This window comes from Emydura macquarii, unplaced genomic scaffold (assembly GCF_026122565.2).
Source record: "Emydura macquarii macquarii isolate MOO-44397 ecotype Brisbane River unplaced genomic scaffold, CSIRO-AGI_Emac_v2 contig_3647, whole genome shotgun sequence".
Taxonomy (NCBI): Eukaryota; Metazoa; Chordata; order Testudines; family Chelidae; genus Emydura; species Emydura macquarii.
In genome coordinates this window covers 988,158-1,008,349 of record NW_027133784.1, presented here as the reverse complement: position 1 = coordinate 1,008,349, position 20,192 = coordinate 988,158, and the positions used below count along the sequence as shown (strand labels likewise).

The window sequence follows — 20,192 nt, the reverse complement described above, 5'->3', positions numbered from 1 at the left end:
GTTGGCACAGGGAAGTTATGGGATGGTAAGGGCAGGTGGAGGGAGGGGGGTGATACACGGAAGGGAGGTATTCTCACAAGACAAGTGAAGAGACAGCCCATGCTTCAAAAAGAGCCTGGGAACTTTTGGGGTAGAACAGGGGTGTCCCATATGGGGTTCAAGTGGCTCACAATCACTTAATGAGCCAGATACACGTCAGATCAGTGTCCAGGCTCTGGGGCAAGATGGAAGTCAACGGGCCTGGTGCAGATGCCACTAGCAGCCTGTCCTTTTAAAACGTCCGTAGTAACACTTCAGGCCAGCTCTGCTTCACACGACTCCCACTGTGGAGAGAGCTGGGTGTTTTACCGCCAGTCAAGGTGCATGTGGCCAGGCTTAACGTTGTAGGGGGTGTGTGTGTGTGTGGGGAAGGGGGTGGTGAGTGACGCAGGAGGAGAGGAGAGGGAAAGCAAGGTTGGAGGAGGACATGGGGCGAGGGGGTGGATGGGCCAAGGAGCCGCCTGCATCTGCCCTCGTGATGATGAGTGTAGGCAGCAGCGGCTGTGAGGAAAGGGCAGCAAGACACAGGCAGCGAGCGCACGCACACGACAGCAACACGTCGCTTCCTGCACTTGCAGCACTGTCACCTACACCGGGCACGCGCACGGGACCGGAATGGCTAGGCCAGAGCAGCTTACACAGGCCAGCAGGAGCCAGCCAGCCTGCTTGGGTTACCACGTACTGGCCTGCAGCTACATTAGGCCCAGATTTGTACACATGCCCATAAATACTGCATGGGCAATGGCCACCACTGCGCACACAAGCAGCCACCCGGGCCATCTGCACGTGCGAGCTCGACATTCGAAAGCAGGGTCCCAGGGCCTGGCCGGGCACAGCTCAGTGATTCTGATCATGGCACTAGCAGTGAATTGCGCACAAACCAGATCCCAATCATAGAATCACAGGGCAGGAAGGGGCCTCGACAGGCAGGACTAAGCATTATCTAGACCGTCCCTGACAGGTGTTTGCCCAGCCTGCTCTTAAAAACCTCCAATGATGGAGATTCCACAACCTCGCCAGGTAATTTATTCCAGCGCTTAACTACCAACAGTTACTTCCTAATTAACGTCCAAACTAAACCTTCTTTGTTGCAATTTCAACCCATTGCTTCCTGTCCTGTCCTCCGAGGTTAAGGTTAAAATTGAGTGCCTGCTGTCCGTAGAAGAGCCACAAAACCAGGCACATGCACAATACACTGAATTTCAAACCCCCCCCCAGCTACAAGCACCTGCTGTACACAGTTCGCCTGGTAAAGAAACCCGGCATGGTCTGCTTCTGATCCCACAGATCTCCTCCCATCAGAGCTAGTCGGTGTTTACGAGGGAAGAACCAGGTGTTAAATTTGGCTGGATCCAGGGTTTTTGGCTATATTTGTTGGTAGGAATTTGGGGACAGCTTCCCTACCCTGCCCCTCCATATCAAGCAGCCCAGCAGCAAGACACAGAGTCCAACACATGCTGAGGTGTCACCAAAATGGATTCCAGCATCTAATTAGACTGGAGGCCTTTTGGGGCAGGGATCGTGTCTCCCTCGACATTTGAGCAGAACCTGGCTCAACGGGCTTCCAGTCCTGACAGCGACCAGAGGGTGCTGCTGTCAGGATTAAATAGCCGTAGCGGATGGTGAGAAGAGTTCTTTTGCCGTTTAAGTTCTGGGACCAGAACTCAGACCTACCAGTGGCCGGGAACCAGCCCCATTGCTGTTGTCAGTGCCACAGGAAGAGCGCCAGCACCATGCGTAACAAAGCCAATGCCGACCGTGAGCCTGGGCTCCGCAATGACCAAGAAGGGAGAGACATTGCTGGGCGGCTGGGGTCAGGTCCATGCCTCTGGAGCTCCCAGCCTCTGCTGAGAGGCGAGCATAGGGTGGAGTGGGGATGAGAGAAGCCCAAGGAGGGCTGATGTGCCCCTGGGTCCCAGGGCCCATCCCTCCAGCACACAGCCCCTCTTTGGAACCTGGCCTTCGAGCCATCTCGGCTGCTAGGAAGGCAGGCAGCGCAGCAGGGCAGAGCAGATTCGACAGCACACCCCTGCAGAACAGCTGGGGTTTATTGTTACGAGAGTCCCCCGGGGAAGCAATAGTACAAAGTGTCTCCGTGGCCAGAGCACCAGCGCCGCTCTTAGGTGCCAAACTTCTTCTGTTGGACTGGTGCGGGCAGCTGTGTCTTGATGTCCATGAGGGGCCGTTCCACCATCACCAGGGAGCCCTCCTCCAGCAGGTCCACAAACAGCAGGGGCTGCAAGGCAGGAAGAGGGAGTCGGAACTAAACCTCTTCTGGGAGCAGCATAAGCAGCTCTGAAAAGTGCAACCGCAGCAACGCGGATCAAAGCTCCAGCAGCCGTGCCACACCAGCTCCTCGCCACAGGGCTGGGAGCACCTCCGAAATCCTGCCGTTCCCTCCCAGGCTGCCCCACACGCTCAGAGGAAGCCCCCTCCAAGCAACAGGCTCTCGACCTATTGCTATGCAGGCTCATGGGGTGGGCACACATCGCTCCGTAGTGACCGGCCTCCAGCAAGGCAGCGCTGGCTTGGCTCAGGAGGTCTGTGCAAGAGAGCAGGCAGAAGGGATGCTGCTTCATAGACATGCACGGCCAGCAGTCAGTGAGCAAGCCTGGGAGATCAGAGAGTCTGTACTGCTGGGGAGGAGCTGGAAGAGGAGGAATACCACCCGCCACATCCCAGCCCACCCCTCCCCTCCCAAGCACAGGAGGTTTCAGGCCAGAAACACCTGGGCACAAAAACTGTCTCAGGCCCTCTCAGCTGGACTCCATGCCTCTCCAGGAGACACCCAGGGAGGCAGAAGAACAGCTCTGGGTCAGCTACAGGGGGCGGGGGCTGTACAGCTACAGGGGGCACTTCTGTTTTATAGGAAGCACCTAAGTCTCAGCTGAGGGGCTGTCCTGTCAACATCCTCTCCCGCGAGGGCTGATTTACCCCGGGAGCTCTGGAGAAGGGCTGAACCAGCCCAGCTCCTACGACTGATCCCACAGCTCCTTCCACCAACTGACGGGGAACGGGTGTATCCAGCCTGCTCCAACCTCCATGTACCAACCAGCTGCAGCAGCTGTCACACTGAACACCGGGCACCAAGTTCAGCTCTCTGCTGCCACCCTGCCATTTCTAGAGCCACCCCGGCGGGCTGTTCTTGTTTGCCCTGGAATCTCAGCTATGGCATTAGTCCCCAAGGGAGTACACATCCCAGGAGGGAAGAGCTGCAGCATTGCTGTGCTCCCCAGCACCCGTGTGTGCGGTAAAGCTGAGCATCAGCACCCGAAGAAGCTCTCCTGGCTCCCCGCACCAGGCTGTGGGGATGAGCTGTGGGCCCAGCAGGCAGCCACCCATCCCTCCCTGGTGGTGGCCCTCACATTAGGACACTCACCTGGTACTTTTTGCAGATCTTGAAGGCGTGAGCATGGCCCCGCCTGGCCTTCTCTGAGAGCTGCTTCAAGGTGATCTGATTCATCAGAGGGGTTGTGTCGTCGGGCAGAGGCTGGGGAGAGGGCATGCACGGTGTCTCAGCCGCCCAGGGACTCAGCACCCACCGCAGAGCCCCCCAGCCCTCTCTTTGCTCCACACCTCCTGCTCCCACCCAACAAGGGAGCGTCTCTACGGGCCAAGCACACAGGAGCAGCCCCTTCCATCAACATCAAAGCCCCGGGGAGAGAGGCGGATAACCGGATGCTGCTCCTCTTCCTCAGCACGACAGGACCAGCCCCCTGTACTGTGCAGGAGCACGGCCAGCACCCCACTTGCCCACCCGCCGCCGTCTCTCCCAAATCAACATCCCCACGTAAGACACCAGGCCCATGTGACAGCTCCATGCCTGCCAGGGGCGCCCGCTGCCGCTACAAAAGCCATTTGAGAAGGTATCAGGACAGCCCAGAGTGGATAAAGGGGGACTCACTCCTCGTGCTCCCCTGCACCCCCACCCTGCCGCGCTCCCCTTCCAGGGCAGCCAGGAGGCCCCAGCCACTGGTGACAGACTTGGCCACTGCTAACAAAGCATCTCGTGCACGTCACAGGACCTGCAGCGCAGCTGCATGCCCAGGGTGATGCCCACAGCCTCGTGCTCCAGGCATCATCCCTTGATCACACAGCGCGAGGTGGCCCCGACGCAGCGGCAGGCTGACACCCTGCTCTGCCCAGCCTGTCCCACGAGCCGTGCCACGGAAGCGGCCGGGGGCCAGGACTCACCAGTGACTTGTCCAGGATGCAGAACATGTGTGTGTCGTGGAGGAGGATGTGCGCCGGCTGCTTGGGGTTAAAGGTGATATGGGTGATGGGCGTGTCCCGCTCCAGCCAGCCCTTATGGAGCCCATGCTGCTGCACCTTCCTGCTCCAGGTTGTATATTCCCTGCTGGGGATGCTGAACTCAAACACCTGAAGAGCACAGGGGCAGGGCAGAAAGAAACAGGTTTACAGCTGCTGAGGCAGACAGACAGACAGACATCCCCCTGGCCAAGGCCGCCCTCCCTTCCCTTGCAGCCCAGATTGAGCAATCAGCGGCAACCTCCGTGTAAAACGACAGGAACCGCCAGGCACGCTCCGCCTCCCCACAGCCCCGGCTGACCTGACCCAGCTTTTATTTCGGTGTCTCCTTCCCTTCCTCGGCATCCCCTCCAGGGCTGAGGCGACTAGAGCCCCCTGGCCCGGCCAGACCCAAACCGCTTTGCTGGCAGCGAGAAGGAGGGTGCCCGTGACGGGAGGAGTTTCCTGTTACGGGGCTGACCTCAGACTTTGCAAACTGGCTTCTTCACACCCAGGCTGTGGCTGATAAATACCAGTGTCCCTAAAACCGAACTCCAGCGACTGCAACCGCAAAGGCAAGCCGCGGGGGACCCCTTAAACCCATCTAACGGGTGCATTCATCCCGGAGAGATCCTGGAAGCAAGGGACTGCTTGTCACAGCAGGCACGGCGCCCGCCTTCCCGACCCCACGGCCCCTGGGGAGATGGAGTCCCTATCGCCCGCACACAAGCAGTGAACGGAAGCAAAGCAGCAAGTGAGAGAGGGGAGCCTGCGGCGGAGACAAGACCAGGGGGAGGCTCCTACCTGCTGGTCTGAGTGGGTGATGACGAGGTTACTGGTTACGGGGTGAATGGCCAGGGCAGTCACTGCGCAGTTGTACGCGGGCACTGTGCAGTGCAGCTGCGAAGAGAAGACAGGGTGATACACGGACGTCCGTCCGTCCGTCCGTCCCCGGGACTGAAAGGCCAGGCTAGCTGTGCATGAACAGTCTGAGCTGCAGTGCACGCGGGATGGCTGCAGAGACTCCAGGATGCTGCCCTCTGGTGCCACCTCCGTCCCGTCCCCAGCGCAAACCAGGGAAGGGGGTGCTGCAGCTGGGGCTCCCCAAAGACGCCTGCGCACCAAGGCAGCTGGGCTCTCCATGGTGGCCCACCCCAGAACACACGCAGGTCAGCCTCCCCCCCACGGGAGGACCCTTCACACAGCTCACACACCTCACCTTGAAGTGCCGCAGGCTGTAGATGTTGATCTCCCAGTCCCCACCAGCGGCAGCCAGCCAGTCCCCATCGGCGCTCACGGCCAGCAAGTACACAGCCTCCGCGCTCCCTGCAGGGAGTCAGAGCAGCCGCATTGCTCAGCACAGGTCATTTCCTCTCTCCTGCTGAGTCGCCCCAAACCCAACCCCCATCCAAAGCCACCAGGGACCCCTGCCCCTCATGGGGCTCCTCCTAGGGGCGCGCACACCCAGCCGGGGAGGGCTCTGCAGGCCCCGTCAGGGCACCACACCGCCCGCGGGGCAGAGCGGGGAGCAAAGCTGGCAGAGTCCGAGGGCGGGGGGATGAGACGCGTCATTTCGGGGGCAAGGAGGCGCAGACCCAAGGCACTCTGTGCATCAGCCCCAATAAGGCAACCCAAATGGAGGGCAGCTCACAGGCTGCCCCAGGGGAAAAGAAATGCCCCGCCCTCTCCCCAGCAAAGCCCCAGGGAAAGCAGGGGTGCGGGCATGGCTCAGTCCAGGAGAAGCCTCCCCTCCCACCCCAGACACAGGTCCTTTGAACCATGTTCCCCCCCGGCAGCCCCGCAGCAGCTCGTACCGGAGTTCGGGCGGAGGGTCTGCAGGTGCTTGCAGCCCCCTGGCTCCAGGAGCTTGAGGATGTGCACGGTGCCCTGATCCGAGGCCACGAAGAGCCTGGTGGAGTCGGTGGAGCACAGGAGCTGGTGGGCCGAGCCCAGCAGCTTGGGCACCTTGGTGACCTGGGCGAGGGCAGGAGAGCAGTCAGCAATCTGCGAGGCTCGCCCTCCACCCAGGGTGCCACTCCCTCCAGCTGGCTACAAGGGGGCGCTGGACCAAGGTCCTTCCCTTCCCGTCACTGGCTTCCCTCCCCTAGAACTCACAACCCGGCACCACAGATGCCATCCGAATGCCGCGCTATCGTTATCGCAGTGGCCCGTCAGGGTAGAATGGGTGAGAGGAACAAGCTCCCCAGCCCCGGTGTAGCCCCCCGACAGCAGAGCCGCCAGAGCCCGCACTCACCCGCTCGATGCTGACGCAGTCCTTCTCGTAGCGCACTCTGTGCAGGTGAAACCGGGAGGCCATGGAATAAGCGAGCCAGCTGCCGCAGGGCGAGATGCAGCTGCAGCTGATGTGCTCAGGGCCCTAGGGACCACACAGGGGGCTGAGGCAGGAGGCTAGCTGGCCAAAAGGCCTCCCTCTGTTTTAGTCCCAAAGGTACCTGCACCCCTCCCCGAGATGGGCCCCCTCACTTGAACGGTTGAGAACAGGAGGTCAGACGTCCGACAGCAGCCATGCACCCTGCACACACCGTGGGGTGCGTCTGCCCCTCGCTGGCAGGAGTCGTGGTAGCCAGACAAATGAGGTCAGCGTGTCCCAGCAAGAGGGAACAGGCAGGGCCGACCAGAGAGCAAGAGCTGCCAGCAGCGTCCCTCAACGAGATGGCGGGGGCCTGCGTCCCCCACCACGGAGGTCTCCCCCTCCTGTCACAGCCAGAGCCCCAAGCTCTGTGCAGAACGTTCCAGCTCCCACCCTGCCCCCCTGCGACCCAGACGTGGGCACAGCAGGAAGCTCATTTCCGCCCCTCGGCACTGACAGCCCCCGCAAGGCCGTGGCAGCCGAGGGAGCCCGCTCAGCACCTTCTAGCTCACCTCCCCGCCCCAGGGCGCTCGACAGCAGACACCGGCTTGCAGGAACGCAGTGTGCTCCTCACAGTTATTTTCTCCCTCTCCCCTGGACCTTGCACGCTATCCCGGGCACCCCAGCACACAGACACTGGCCAGGCAGGCTCTGTAGCTGGGTAGGGACACCACGTGCGAAAACTTCTACCTGGGGAGCCACCAGGCGGTGTCTCCTCCGGAGAACTCCCGCATTTCCTCTAACCCCCGTCAGAGCAGAGCTGGCACCCAGCGAGGCCACTCAGCCGTACCTTGCTTTTCAGCTGTAGCAGGTGCTCAGGGGCACGGGAAACTGGCAGCACGTCACCATCCTTCCCTGGGAGAAGAACCAGGAGAAGTTAGTGCAGACACCGCTCGAGCAGCCCAGCATGACACCGGTCCGGACCAACGCCCCCACGGCACAGACGGCCAGAGACTTGCTGATGCTCCGCCTCGGCTAGAACCCAGCTCCTCCCACCGGATGCCGGGAACAGATTCCACAGCAGCAGGGGGAAGCTCTCCCCACACAGCTCTGCCACACTGAACTCTACTGAGTCCTTCCCAGGGTCCTGCCCAGCACTTGTGCCACCCCTCCATGGCCCACGCTGGAGCACCGGGGATTCGGTGTTTCGAGTGAAGCGGGGTGCAGTGGTTTTACCTGGGCAGCACATGATTTCTGTTTGGCCAAGTGCAAGCAAGAGAGGGGAGTGGCCCCAGCCCCCAGTCGGCGTCCCAAGTCAGGGATGAGCGGGGAAATTATTCATGGTGCCAGTTCAGGATGCTACCAGGACCCTGCATGTGGCTGAAACAGCTGATCTGCAGGAGCCCCAGGCAGGCCCCTGCCAGGCTCTGGGAGTTTCAGCAGGGCCCAGGCAGGGGCTATTTGACCCTCCTGTCACAAAACTTCATCCTGGCTTTCTAGGCCCAGATCATGCTCTTTTTGGAACATCTTTCAGGCTGGACTCACGTGCTGAAGCCTGACAGACACTACAGAGGCACGGCCAGCGGGTGGGCACAGCCACCCCAGAGGGGCCCGGTTAGAGATGGCAGGAGAGAGGGGGTTGGTGACGTGGACACTCGTCCTCTAGGAACCGCACTGGACTCATTTCACGGATTTGCTAGAAATTCCCTTTCGGGCACTTTACTCAGCCAGACGTCGAGGAGAGAGGGGGTTTTAAAGCAGGGCTTGGGCGTGCTCACATGGTCTTACCTGCGGAATTGGTGGCGCCGAGTCTCCAGAGCTCCAGGTGTTGGGGAAACTGGAAGAGGAGGAGCCCGGCCTTCTTAGCGCAGGAGACGAGGCGTCGCTGCAACCAACCAATAGTCAGCCAGTTACAAGGCCCCCGGGTAACGGGGCAGGGCTAGGAGACCCAGGCCCATGGCTGGATGGTTAGAGCCCAGCCCGCTCAGAAGCCGTGTGATGGGCCACACACAGCCAGCGTGTAACTTGTGATCAAAGAGGTGCTGGGTTCAAGCAATTCTTTTACACTCACAACTGATGCAGCGAGCCCAGAGGGGCTGGAGCTCGGAACTGGTGCACGTTAAGCACTGCACACTCCCCCCCTCACCAGAGTGATGGGCACCCAGATGCCACAGGATTGGCGCAGAGCACGAGGGAAGCCGGCCAGGCACGTCTCGTGCTCCAGACTGCCACTCAGCAAATTCTGCTGCCCATTCTCCCCAGCAGGTCAGCGTGAGGCCTTGGCCGTCCCCAGACAGCAGCCACACGGTGACCTCACCGAGCTGGAACCAGAAAGGGTGAAGAGGGACCACTGCCATGCGAGCAGGGAAGGGCTTGCCCAGAGCAGCAACCCCAAGAACCTGGAAGCATGAGTCGCGCAGGCCCCAAAGCAGAAAGGAGTGGGTGGCTATGGGGACTGGCCAGTGGGGCTGCTGAGGCAGCGTCTCCAGGGGTGGCACTTACGTGGGGGAAGGTGAATTTCCGGAGGGCTGCGTCATAGCTCTTTCCGTGCACCCTCTCCATGAGCGGGCGGATCACCAGCTGGGCATCCAGGCCTGAAAGATGAGGAGCCGCCCATGTGGATGAACTGTGCTGAGCCAGGCCCAGGAGAGATCAGAGCAGTCCGCCCTCCCGCCCCCGTACCTCCAGAGATGAGTGTCGTTGCGCTGTGCGCCACAGCCCGCACGTCGTGGGTGTGATGCTGGAAAGGCTTCGTTCGCACCCACCGGCTCTCGGCGCTGCCCCACTTCAGCGGCAGCAGCTGGAACTGGTACACCGCCCCCGCCGAGGTGCCCACCACGATGCTGTCTTCCTTCTGGGGAGAAAACCAAAGAGCCCTGGCTCGCAAAGCCCACAGCGAAGGGCCGGGCAGTGCCACGGCACGGGCGGAGATGTGAACGGCTCCTTCCACCCTGGCCCAAGAGGGTGGGAGATGGGAGAGCCCCCAACCATGGTCCGCCAGGGCGACATCCACACCAGCAGCCTGCAGCGCACTTTAACAAGGTGGTGTCTGCTCCTGGCCCAGCAGCTCTGGGGCAGCCAGTGCCGCAGGGGACACTGCAGATAAGAGGGAAGATCCCAGATCACTAGCGTCCCTGCTCACACGGTCACCGCCCCGCTGCCCAGCTAACGCACAGCGCCTGCCAGGAGCTGCCAGGCCCCCTCCTACCTCAGACACAGCAAGACACAGCACGGCTGAGCTGCTGACCGGGTGGGTCTCCAGAAGGGTTCCTTTCTCCGAGTCCCAGAACTGCACCTTCCCCGCCGAATCGCCGCTGACGATAGTGCCGTCCGACAGGAACGCCACGCTCCACACCACGCACTCGAGCCTGTGGGACCCCTGCAGGCGCCGGTCCACCAGGATCCGCTGGATGGAATGGCCTGCGGAACCGACAAGCCCAGATAGCAGGTGGAAAGGGGGACGGGGCCAGGGGCAGCTCACAGCTCAGGATGGGGGCAGGGTGTGCAAGCTGGGCCCCTCACTGACATGACAGATATGCCAGGCCCCGAGCCTCTCTCCTCCATGGTGGTTTGCTCAGACTCCCATTCAGCTGCACCAGGAATGCCCAGCACATGGACCAGCCACCGCCCCCGGCATGGAGGCAGCCAGGCACAGCTAGCTCCATTTGCTTCACGGCGGGTAGGGAGAGGTAGCTGGACTCTCCTGCTCCTGACTCCCTTCCCTCAGCAGATGCAGGAGCGGGAGGGCGAGCACACGGCCCCCATGGGTGGGCGGTGCTCAGGGGACAGCATGTCCCGCACTCGAGGCTACCCAGACACCAACGCTCCCTATTACACCTCTGCTGGGCGCTGCCAGTCACCTGATCGGACATCAAAGACTCGGAGAAGGTCGATGGAGCCAACAGCAATGCGGGTGCCGGAGGGGTGCCAGGAGAGGGACAAGACACGGCCTGGAGAATGACACAGCAAGCAAGGAGACCTCACACGTGAACCAACCCAGACCACTGCTCCACACCCCAGCCCCCACCTTCGCTGCCATCCTGCACTCACTCATGGCTGGGGTGCCCGAGGGCCGAAACCCCAACCTTGGGAGGCGGAAAGAGATTGGGCTGTGTCCTCCCAATGGGGGGAGCATACAAGGCTGGGGAGGGACCAGCTAGATCCCTGGGAGACAGGCACATTTCTCTCGGAGAGGAGCACATCGGCCCCCCCTTCACCCCACCCACGGCTCCATAGTGACCACGTCGTCCCTTCTAAATGCCCTCTGCCCACATGCCCCATCCATGGCCACCTGACTGGTGAGGAGGGCTGGCTGGGACTCCCTCCTGCAGGCCCCTGGTGCCAGTGGATCCCATCTAGAGCAGATTCAACTCACCTAAGGTGCTTCTTCAGAAGGAAGAAACACGAGCCCCAGGCAGGTTGGGCAGGGTTCAGAGGGACCAGGCTTGGGGCATTTAAAGGGAGGGGCACAAAGATTCCATACCTCCCCCCCCCCCTCCCTCCCTCCAACCACACCAGCCTCTGCCCCGCTCTGCCCCCATTTAATCTACCTTTCTGCCGGTCCAGGCTCCTCTCAAACTGGATTTTATCAGGCAAGATCTGGAAAAGCTTCACTGACCCGTCCTCACAGCCGACCTATGGAGGGCAGGGGGACAACGAGGGGGGAGGGGGGTTAAACCCCTTATTCCGTTCACGCCCCACCTGTCTGGGGAGAGGGTTGCCACGGCCAGGCCCTGATGGACATGGAAGCTCAGCAACGTCAGTTCCACCTCCCGGCACAGTCGAGTGCGTGGAACAGGGACTCGGGCCAGGCCAGGATCAAGCCAGCCCGGCCCGCCCCTGCTCTCCTCATGCCCGCTGTGTGGGGAGGCGCGATGAAAGGAACGCTGCTCAGCACACGGATCTCCGCGGCCTCCGTCTCCACGAGGGGCCGGAGCGGTTACCATCACGCTATTTCCTGCCTGGCGGAGGTTTGCCTTCTGGGCGGGCACAAGGCAGCGCTGGGTGGCCCGGACTCTGCGCTGAAGTACTTCTGACAGTAAGCTGCCCTTGTTTTTTGAGACAACAGTGGTAGACGGAGGGTCCATGATTGGGGGTCCCTGTTGGGGGCATGCCAGGGCTGCCTGGGCACACCTCACCACACTCAATGATGAGCCACCCTCCTTCTGGCTCTGTGCCCCCCAGCCCCTCTGGGATGCACTCCTCCCAACCCAACAGCTCCCAGAAGCAAGCAGGAGGGGGGCTCTATAGTCCCTCGGCCACACTGGGATCTGGGGTAGTGGGATGGGGCATGACAGGCGGCTCTGAGAGGTGTGACTGCCCCATTCAGCAAGGAAGGCAGACCTCATCCGCTCCATAGGCCAGCAGGAGGCAAGCAGCCCCCAGAGTGACATCCTGGCCCCAAGACAGAGCCACGCGAGCAAGCGGGCAGGCTTCCCTGAGATTCTTCAGCCAGAGATACTCACTGCCAGCTGAGTGCCCTGGGGATCAGCTGCCATGCTCCAGATGGGGCCCCCAAAGCCATCCAGGGAGTACTTGACTCGCAGCTTCTCTAGGTCATATTCGCTGATGTCTCCGCCCAGGCCTGCGCCAAACAGCCGATCCCCAGCTGCCCAGCACAGCGCCTCCGTGGATCTCATCTCATGGCCTGGGATACCCTGAAAAGACGCACAGACCAACCTCTAGCCACACCATGCTGCTCAGACAGCCCAGGTCAGAGCGCCAGACAAGGAGAAAGTCTCATTCTGTGTCTCCCACCCTCTGCTCCTATGGAACTCCCCAATCCCCAACGCGAGGGCCAGGACTGAGAACTCCCCCGGTCTCCGTACAGTGACACCAGTCACTAGAGCTTAGTCACGCCCAGGTAGCCAGTACAGCTGGGATGGGCCTCCAGTTCCTCCACCAGCCCTTAAAGCATGGCCAGATCGGCAAGACCGGCTGAGAACAGCCAGGTCCGGTCAGCCCCAGAACAGGCTGGAATAGCTCCCAGGCCCTCTCACGAGTGCATTTCTGACTCCTCCGCTACCCCCGGGAGTTTCGGCACTCAGGGACGTTTTCGTTCACCCCCGCTGGGGGGTGGCAGTGGAGGTTTGGTCGGTTAGCTGGAGACCTGCACTCTAGGTTGCTGAAGCACAGCAGAGGCAGAGACAGAGACACTGACCGTGTGTTGGACACAAGGCAGCCGGACAGACGGTGCTGGCTGCGAGGGAGCAGCTGCCCGCCCAGGGTGGCTAGGAACCCCAGGACAGGGCAGGTGAAATCTAAGCATGCAGCGAAACCCTGCAGTCCTGCCTTGGCTCGGCTCACCCAGCCAGCCTAGCGCCTTCTCCCAGACACCGGCCTGCACCCCTGGGTGCTCTGCCTCCAGCGGGGGCTCGGGGGCGGGATTCCAGGGGCAGGGATGGCAGCTCCGGGGGGCGGTACTGGGGCGGGGGGGGCTGCTCGGCACTTTCCGGCACAGGCCGCCCGCCGGTCTACCGGAGAGCGCCCCCGGCTAGCGAGAGGGGGACCCGGCCCCGCCCGGCCCGTTACCTTCTCCTGGAAGTAGTTCGCAGCGAAGTTGTAGACCTCGAGGGCGCCGTTGGTGCGGGCCAGGGCCAGGCGGTCGGAGCGGGCGCTGTGCGCCACGCAGCGGATCCCCGCCGGCACGTAGGCGAAGAACCGCACCCGGTGAACCTGGAACTCCCCCATCTCGCCCCTGCCGGGAGACGGGCAGCGGGTCAGCCCAGCCCAGCCCAGCCCGGCCCCCCTCTCCGCCCGGCCCGGCCCGGCTCGGCTCGGCTCCCCTCGCCGGCCTGACCCTACTAGACCCGACCGCCACCGCCGGGCCGCTCCAGCCCCGGTCCCGGTCCGACCCTTCCCCGCCAGGCCACCCCAGCGCCGACCCGACCCCCCCTCCGCCGGCCTGACCCTACTAGACCCCCCCCCCCGGGCCGCCGCAGCCCCTCACCGTGGCCGGCGGCTCCCTCCACGCCCCGCCTCCGACCACCTCCAGCTCCTCCCCACGTGCGCGCCCTGCGCCCCGCCGGAACCGGAAGTGAGGGGAAGGGTCCGGCCGGGCGGAAGTGCGTGAGTGAGTGCGGTGCGCGCGCGCAGCGGCGGGCGGGAGGTTCGGTTGTTGCCGGGAGACCAGGCAGCCGCTGTTCCCTCGCCGCGAGTCGCCGGGGCCTGCTGCGTCGAGGGCGCCTCCTGCAGGTCGGGACGGGGGGCGCGGGGGCGGGGCTAGTGAACGGGTGCCGGCGGGGGAGGGGGACTAGTGACGGGGCTGGGGGGAGGGGGGTGAGTGGTGAAGCGGGGAGGAGGAGATGATACTGAAGGGGCTCTGGGGGAGGGGTGTGAGGGAGGTGTGGGGGGAGGGGTTTGAGGAGGGGGGTGTGGGGGAGGAGCTCTGAGGGAGGTGAGGTGTGGGGGAGGGGCTCTGGGGGAGGAACTCTGAGGGGTGTGGGGGAGGAGGAGCTCTGAGGGATGTGAGGTGTGGGGGAGGGGCTCTGGGGGAGGAGCTCTGAGGGGTGTGGGGGAGGAGCTCTGAGGGAGGTGAGGTGTGGGGGAGGGGCTCTGAGGGGTGTGGGGGAGGAGCTCTGAGGGAGGTGAGGTGTGGGGGAGGGGCTCTGGGGGAGGGCGGATGAAGCGGAGAGGTGATACTGAAGGGGCTCTGGGGAGGGCGGGGGCCAAGCCAGGCTGCAGGAGCAAGAGCAGGAGAAGCAGGAGGTGCAGCTGGGCCGAACCTTATCGGGGCGTGGCATGAAGAGAACCACGACTGGGCCTCCCAGAGGGCCAAGCATTCCCAGGCTGATGTGTAAAGCCGTCCCTTATCCTGCGTTACACTGAGCCTGCGTACAGCCGCCTGTCCGGAGAGGAGCTGGCACACTACTGGGCGCTCAGTAACAGTACTGACTGGGCGTTATGGGGCCTGGCCAGTTATTGCACTGTCCCCAGAGGAAGTATTTCCCCACACAGCCTTAGTTTCATTGCACAGACCGTTGGCTCCTGAGCAGAATGTCCGTATTGGAGGATTAGCTAGCAGGTGTTGGGGTACGGCAGGTCATGAGCGGGCTTGGGAGTCTGATGTTCCACGTGCAGCTGCAGACAGGGAGTGTTTCCATGCCGGACTTGGAGTTTCATGTCTGGCTGTAGCAAATGCCCGCCCATAAGAGGCGGAGGAAAGGAAGACTATTTCCTTTCCTGAGAATAAGCACTCCTATTTTCCTGAGAATAGAGAGAGTCTGTGAAAGTAAGTTACATTTTAGAAAGTAAAGCTTTCCACTAATCCAATTAAACAGCTGCTTGGTCCACCAGAGAGGTGGCTGTGTTGCAATGACATGTGTTGTGATTCCACTGTGTATGTCGTTAAAGTTTGTAACACACACTGGAATGATTCAGGATGGAAAATACTAAAAAAGAGATCTGTTTAATTTTTTAATAATCGTTTAAAATAGCCCTTTTCTACACAACTTCGATGCAAGCACACCTGCAATGTTCCATTCCATTCTGAGCACCACATTGTCAAAAAGATATTAACAAATTGGAGGGAGTTCAGATAAGAAAACAAGTAACGAGGTGGCTGGAGGGATTGATTTAGGAGGAAAGAATATACTAACTGCATCTAACTTGGCTATGTGACAATAAAGGTGAGCGACATAAGTCTTCAACTGTCTAAACAGTGTAAACACCAAGGGGTGTGGGGGGGAGAAATTGCATAGGAAATATAAAGGTGACTGTACCTAGAAGGAATGGGATGAAATTAAGAAGGGGGGAATTTAGGTTAAAGGTCAGGAAAGAGCTAATGACCGTGAGATGTATGTGGCTCTGGAAGACTCCCAAGGAAGGAGCAGAAACCTCATCATTTGGGAAACTTCAAACTAGAGCCACCCATGCAAGTCTAGAAAATGTCCTGCATGGAGTACTTCTGCTTTGGCCCTGGGGAGACGGATTCAGTGGGACCCAAAGGAGCGTTTCTAATTTCTCTAATTCGTAAGAGTCAATTTTATTGTTATGAGTTTATCCTGATCAATAAAATTAAAAGAAATCTAGTAAATCTCCAAGAAATGATGCATTAGCCTCTGAAGAGATTAATACTTGGAGGTCTGAGACAGTGCAAATCCCTTTCCCCTGCAAACTCATATGGACCCAGCTTTCACTGCCTCATAGTGTGCTGGGAGTTCACATCACACACTTCAGGCTGCCTGAATTAGCAGATTAATTCTAGCTTTACAGGAACATTTTCACAGTCTGGGCTCGTTGAGCTCTGCTGCTGCGGTACTGGGGTGCAGGGCCCATCATGCTAACTATAATGAAGTAAAAGATAGAAGTCAAACTCTTTACAGCCACGCGAACTAAACAATCTTGCTGACACATAAGGTATTTGGAGGATGCATCTTCTAAGCACTTTACTGCCATGACATCCACCATCCAAGCACACTAGCGTTGCGATGGCGCCATGTTGGGGAGCCATGTGTCTGTGTAAAAGGGAGCCCCAGCTTAGTCACTAGTCTGCCCCTGTGTTCAAATCGCATCTGATATTGCAAATGAAAATGATCTTGAAACATCCCACCTGGTAGGCCAGCCTCTTCACTCATTTGCTACAATCAATTAAACATGTGGCTTGGAGTGTAACCCCAAGGATCAGATGTGTGCCAGCCACCTGGTAACATTGCAGTCAGCACCAGAGACTGTCCCTGAGCCGGACTCGCCTGTGCTCCTTGGTAACTCCTGAAGGCATAGGCAAATAAGCAGCGTCAATCCAGCATCATTATGCCATGTTCTTGGTGAGTCTCTGCTGTCGCTGGAAGGCCTTCCTCTGGCTGTTTTGGGGAGCACAACATTGAGCCACTGCCGTTGTGCATAACGTTGAACTTGCCCTGCATCACGCGTTGGCGCGGCAAAGGAACGTTATCTGGGTTTGCCATTAGGTGGCACTAAACTACAAAATAATCACTGCTCAACCCCCCCCACCCCACCCCCCCACTCCCCATTGTGAATTATCGGGGGTGAGGGGGGTTTCCCATCAGAAGGGCTGCTTAGGGCACGAAGGGAGCCTGTGCTCCGAAGGGTGTTGGGCTGTCCTGTAAGCGGCTCAACTAGTGAGACTTGGCAGTGAGGAGAGAATGGACTGCTTCCCCCACTGAGGCTGGGTGGTCTCTTCTCACCTAGTCAGACACTAGTGGCCCACAAGGTTCAGACCAGGTTCCTGGTCCCTCCGCCCCCTTTGCTCATGAATCTCTCTCCTTCGCTTTGCAGAGGAGGAGCGGAGCATGGTGCAGATTGTGATTTCCAGGTGAGTTTGGCTTGATTTCTTCCTGTGCTAGCGTGAGGAATGGGGGCGTTTCTGAGCTAGTCTTTGTCCCGCTGGGGTCTGAACATCCTCACGGCAAGGCCTGAGGCCAGTGTCTGCACCCAGGTATTGAGCAGAAACCAAAGAGTGGCCCTGCTGGCTCCCAGGATGTCACATCCGCCTCCTGACCCTTCGACCCTGAGGACATTGTAACCCCCAGCCCTTTGCTTTCAGGGATGGGGCTGGTGGCCTGGCAGAGTGGGTGCTGATGGAGCTGCAGGGAGAGATTGAGGCTCGTTACAGCACCGGACTGGCTGGAACCCTGCTGGGAGACCTGCATTACACCAGAGAGGTGAGGGAGCTTTCCTTCCCTTCCGCACAGGCGTGGGAGAGCAGCCATAGGGAGTCCTCTCCCAAGGCAGCTCCCACGCAGACTGCCCCTGGTTGTGAGGGTCAGCTTCTTGCGGAAGGGGTAAGGAGGCTGGGAACTAGTGAAAGGAAGGGGGCCTGGTCCCTGCAGGGCTCTGAGCCTGTGATCTCTTCTCTCGCCAGGGGGTCCCTGTGCTCATCGTGGGCCATCACATTCTTTATGGGAAGGTAGTGCGACTGGAGACGCCCTTCGCCGTCCTCACCAAACATGCTCCCAGGGAGCACAGCTGTGACCACAGCCCCACCGGGGCAGCTGCCCACTACCTGGTGACCGCACTGATCAAGACCAAGCTCCTCTTCAAAACCCGCCCCAAGCCCATCATCACCAATGTGCCCAAGAAAGTATGAAAGAGCCCCGGCCCCTTACCAGAGAGCGTCCCGCCCCCTGGACACGAACCCAGCTTCTGTCTCAAGGGCCGGGGGCTGGGCCCATAGGGGCAAACTCCACTCCCTTTCCAAGAGGGTCGGGGCCAATAGGGGAGAACTCAGCTCCCCTCCCTGGAGCATGTGGACTCCTGGGCATAAGCCCAGTTCCCCTCCCAAGAGGGGTCAGGCTCCCTTCCCAAGGCCAGGTGGCCTCTTGGGGACAGCTACAGCTCCCATGCCAGGCAGGGCCCTATCCCTGGGCCAGAACTGTGCTCCTAGCCGGAGGGGGGCCAGACCCCAGGACACAAGTCAGGCTCCCCTCCCAAGGCCAGGTGGCCTCTTGGGCATTAGTCCAACTCCCATCCCAAGGGGCACCGGAGCCCTGGGCCCTAGCCCAGCTACCCTCCCTAGGGCAGCTGGCCTCCTGGGCCCAACCCCAGTTCCCGTCCCAAGGGCAGGTGGCTTCTTGGGTACTAGCCCTACTCTCACTCCAAGGGGCACTAGCGCCCTGGGCCAGAGCCCACCTCCTCTTCCAAGAGCAGGTGGGTTCCTGGGCCCCCGACCAGCTCCTGGACCGATGCCAACCAGAGCCCTGGGCCCCCATCCAGCTCCCGTCCTGAGGCCAGGTGGCGTCCTGGACCCTAAACCAGTTCCCATCCCAAGGGGCACCGGAGCCCTGGGCCCCCACCCAGCTCCTGTCCTGAGGACAGGTGGCCTCCTGGGCCCTAGCCCAGCTTCCCTCCCAAGAGCAGGTGGCCTCTTGGGCCCAAGCCCAGCTCCAATCCCAAAGCCGGGTGGTCTTCTGGGTCCAAGCCCAGCTTGCATCCCCATGGGAACTGGGGGCCTGGGCCCCAGCCCAGCTCCCACTGCAAGGGCAGGTGGCCTCCTGGGCTCCAGCCCGGCTCCCATGCCGAGGGGGACTGGTCTCTTGGGCACTAGACCAGCTGACATGCTGCCTGGGATTCCATGCTTCTCTGCCAAGGAAGCAGGACCCTCAGGCATGACCCCAGCTACCATTGCAGGCATCGGCTCACCCTTGGGCACAAACCTGGATCCGAGCCCAAGGGCTGGTGGCCCCCTAGGCCTGAGCCCAACTCCAGTTCCCAGAACAGCTGGTGCCCTGGGCATGAACACAGCTCCTATCACACAGGGGCCTGCCCTGCTGGGTGCTAGACCCACCCAGCCCCTTGGTCAATCTCCTTTCCCCAGGGCAGCTGGCTCCCTGTGCACAGATCCAGCATCCTTCCCCCGGGCAGCTGGTCTCCAGAGCATGAGCCTGACTCCCTTCCCCAGGATGGGTGAGCCCCAGAGCATGAACCCAGCTCCCTTCTCCAAAGCAGCTGGCTCCCTGGCCATGAACCCGGGTGCCTGCGCCAGGGCAGCTGGTCCCCAGGGCACAAACTCAGCTCCCTGCCCTAGACCAGCTGGCCCGCTGGGCCTAGCTCCAGCTCTGAGGGCAGCCAGCCCCACGGCTCTGAACCCAGCTCCTTTCCCACCGGTGAGCTTTCCTCATGGGACACTGCCATCCGTTCACACCGCAGCCAGGCTGCGTTGGTGCTGATTCTCTCCTGTCTCCCATTCCTGGGGGCTATGTATGAAGATCGAGAGTACAGACACATGGAACCTGAAAGTCACTGGCCACATGCCCCCGAGACCCATGCCTTGCCAGCACCCTGGGACCTAGCAGTGTCTCAGCCATTCCTAGAGCTTTGCTGGGTTCTGGACTCCGGGCTGCTGTAGGTACGTGCAGGGACCTGGAGGCCAGCAGCCCCTCATCCTCCTCGATGTGGAGCAGCGTGGTTTTGTGACCCACTCCTCAGGGACTGCAACCGTCTCAGGCCCAGCAACTCTGCACTGCTGCCTTGCCTCCCTCTCCTCCACGTGGCAGCAGGGCTCAGAATGAGAACAAGGGGCCGAGTAGCCTTTGCTGAAGCAGGCCCCTTGGTGCAACCTTGCCCCCAGCCGCTGGTGGTGCTGGATGGGAGGGTGGAGACAGCAGCTGGCCTCGCCTTTCCTGCCCCACAGGAAACAACTGACTTTTCCTTCTCCCTGCCCCTTTAATAACGTGCTGGGAGGGCAGTGGGCCTGCGCTGGCTCCTGTGTCATCCCCGCGTGGGAGTGGGGAGAGAAACAGTGTCCTCGCCTCAGCCAGAAGGGACAGGGCCACTCCAGCAGCTGGGTGCCACTCAACCCTCTTACCCATTGGAGCAAACTCTCAGGAGGGTCTGCCTCCTCCAGGAGCTATCCAGCTCCTCTCTGGCCCCTGCATGGCCAGCTGCAGGAGTGTGGGTGCAGGAGCGTGGGCTGATAGGGCTCTGCAGGTCAGGGCCCTTGGGGAGGCACTCAGGTACCAAGCTAGACCTCTCTTACTCCTGGGAGAGCTGCTGGGCCTAGACGGCAGCTGCCCCCAAAGACACTCCCCAGCCATCCTGTGTGCAAATGTCTTTATTGTGACAAATCCATGGCAATATAAAACAGACCTTGTAAAAAATGAAAGTAAAAAATAAATAGATTTACAACCCTTGGCAG

At 60.8% G+C, this 20,192-nt stretch overlaps 3 protein-coding genes across 3 annotated transcripts; 2 read left to right on the top strand and 1 right to left on the bottom strand.

Moving 5' to 3' along the window:
• Window positions 1-2,067: 2,067 nt before the first annotated feature.
• On the bottom strand, window positions 2,068-13,676 carry UTP4 (UTP4 small subunit processome component). Its single transcript, XM_067536754.1, has 17 exons — window positions 13,548-13,676; window positions 13,130-13,295; window positions 12,064-12,255; window positions 11,149-11,233; window positions 10,459-10,548; window positions 9,807-10,018; window positions 9,281-9,452; window positions 9,101-9,192; window positions 8,387-8,483; window positions 7,449-7,513; window positions 6,542-6,664; window positions 6,102-6,261; window positions 5,507-5,613; window positions 5,092-5,187; window positions 4,234-4,419; window positions 3,419-3,529; window positions 2,068-2,275 (listed from the first exon to the last, which is right to left on the bottom strand). Exons 2-17 carry the CDS (start codon window positions 13,286-13,288, stop codon window positions 2,159-2,161), a joined length of 2,064 nt encoding a protein of 687 aa, XP_067392855.1. The 5' UTR covers window positions 13,289-13,295; window positions 13,548-13,676; the 3' UTR covers window positions 2,068-2,158.
• CHTF8 (chromosome transmission fidelity factor 8) lies at window positions 13,659-17,887 on the top strand. The gene is made up of 4 exons (XM_067536759.1): window positions 13,659-13,792; window positions 16,835-16,871; window positions 17,103-17,220; window positions 17,421-17,887. Exons 2-4 carry the CDS (start codon window positions 16,849-16,851, stop codon window positions 17,643-17,645), a joined length of 366 nt encoding a protein of 121 aa, XP_067392860.1. The 5' UTR covers window positions 13,659-13,792; window positions 16,835-16,848; the 3' UTR covers window positions 17,646-17,887.
• Window positions 17,642-20,121, top strand: DERPC (DERPC proline and glycine rich nuclear protein). Its single transcript, XM_067536757.1, is given in 2 exon segments — window positions 17,642-17,852; window positions 17,855-20,121. Coding segments are annotated over 2 exon segments (1,581 nt in total). The 3' UTR covers window positions 19,225-20,121.
• The last annotated feature ends 71 nt before the right edge of the window (window positions 20,122-20,192 follow it).

What these genes read in the sequence shown, in the direction of transcription:
- UTP4 (XM_067536754.1), bottom strand. Translation starts at nt 13,288, where the DNA reads ATGGGGGAGTTCCAGGTTCACCGGGTGCGGTTCTTCGCCTACGTGCCG. An exon ending in CCCAGGGCACTCAGCTGGCA is followed by an intron (nt 11,234 to 12,063) that starts GTGAGTATCTCT and finishes TGCCCTCCATAG; the next exon opens with GTCGGCTGTGAGGACGGGTC. An exon ending in TGTGTCTTGCTGTGTCTGAG is followed by an intron (nt 9,453 to 9,806) that starts GTAGGAGGGGGC and finishes TTTTCTCCCCAG; the next exon opens with AAGGAAGACAGCATCGTGGT.
- CHTF8 (XM_067536759.1), top strand. Translation starts at nt 16,849, where the DNA reads ATGGTGCAGATTGTGATTTCCAG. An exon ending in GTGCAGATTGTGATTTCCAG is followed by an intron (nt 16,872 to 17,102) that starts GTGAGTTTGGCT and finishes CTTTGCTTTCAG; the next exon opens with GGATGGGGCTGGTGGCCTGG. An exon ending in ACCTGCATTACACCAGAGAG is followed by an intron (nt 17,221 to 17,420) that starts GTGAGGGAGCTT and finishes TTCTCTCGCCAG; the next exon opens with GGGGTCCCTGTGCTCATCGT.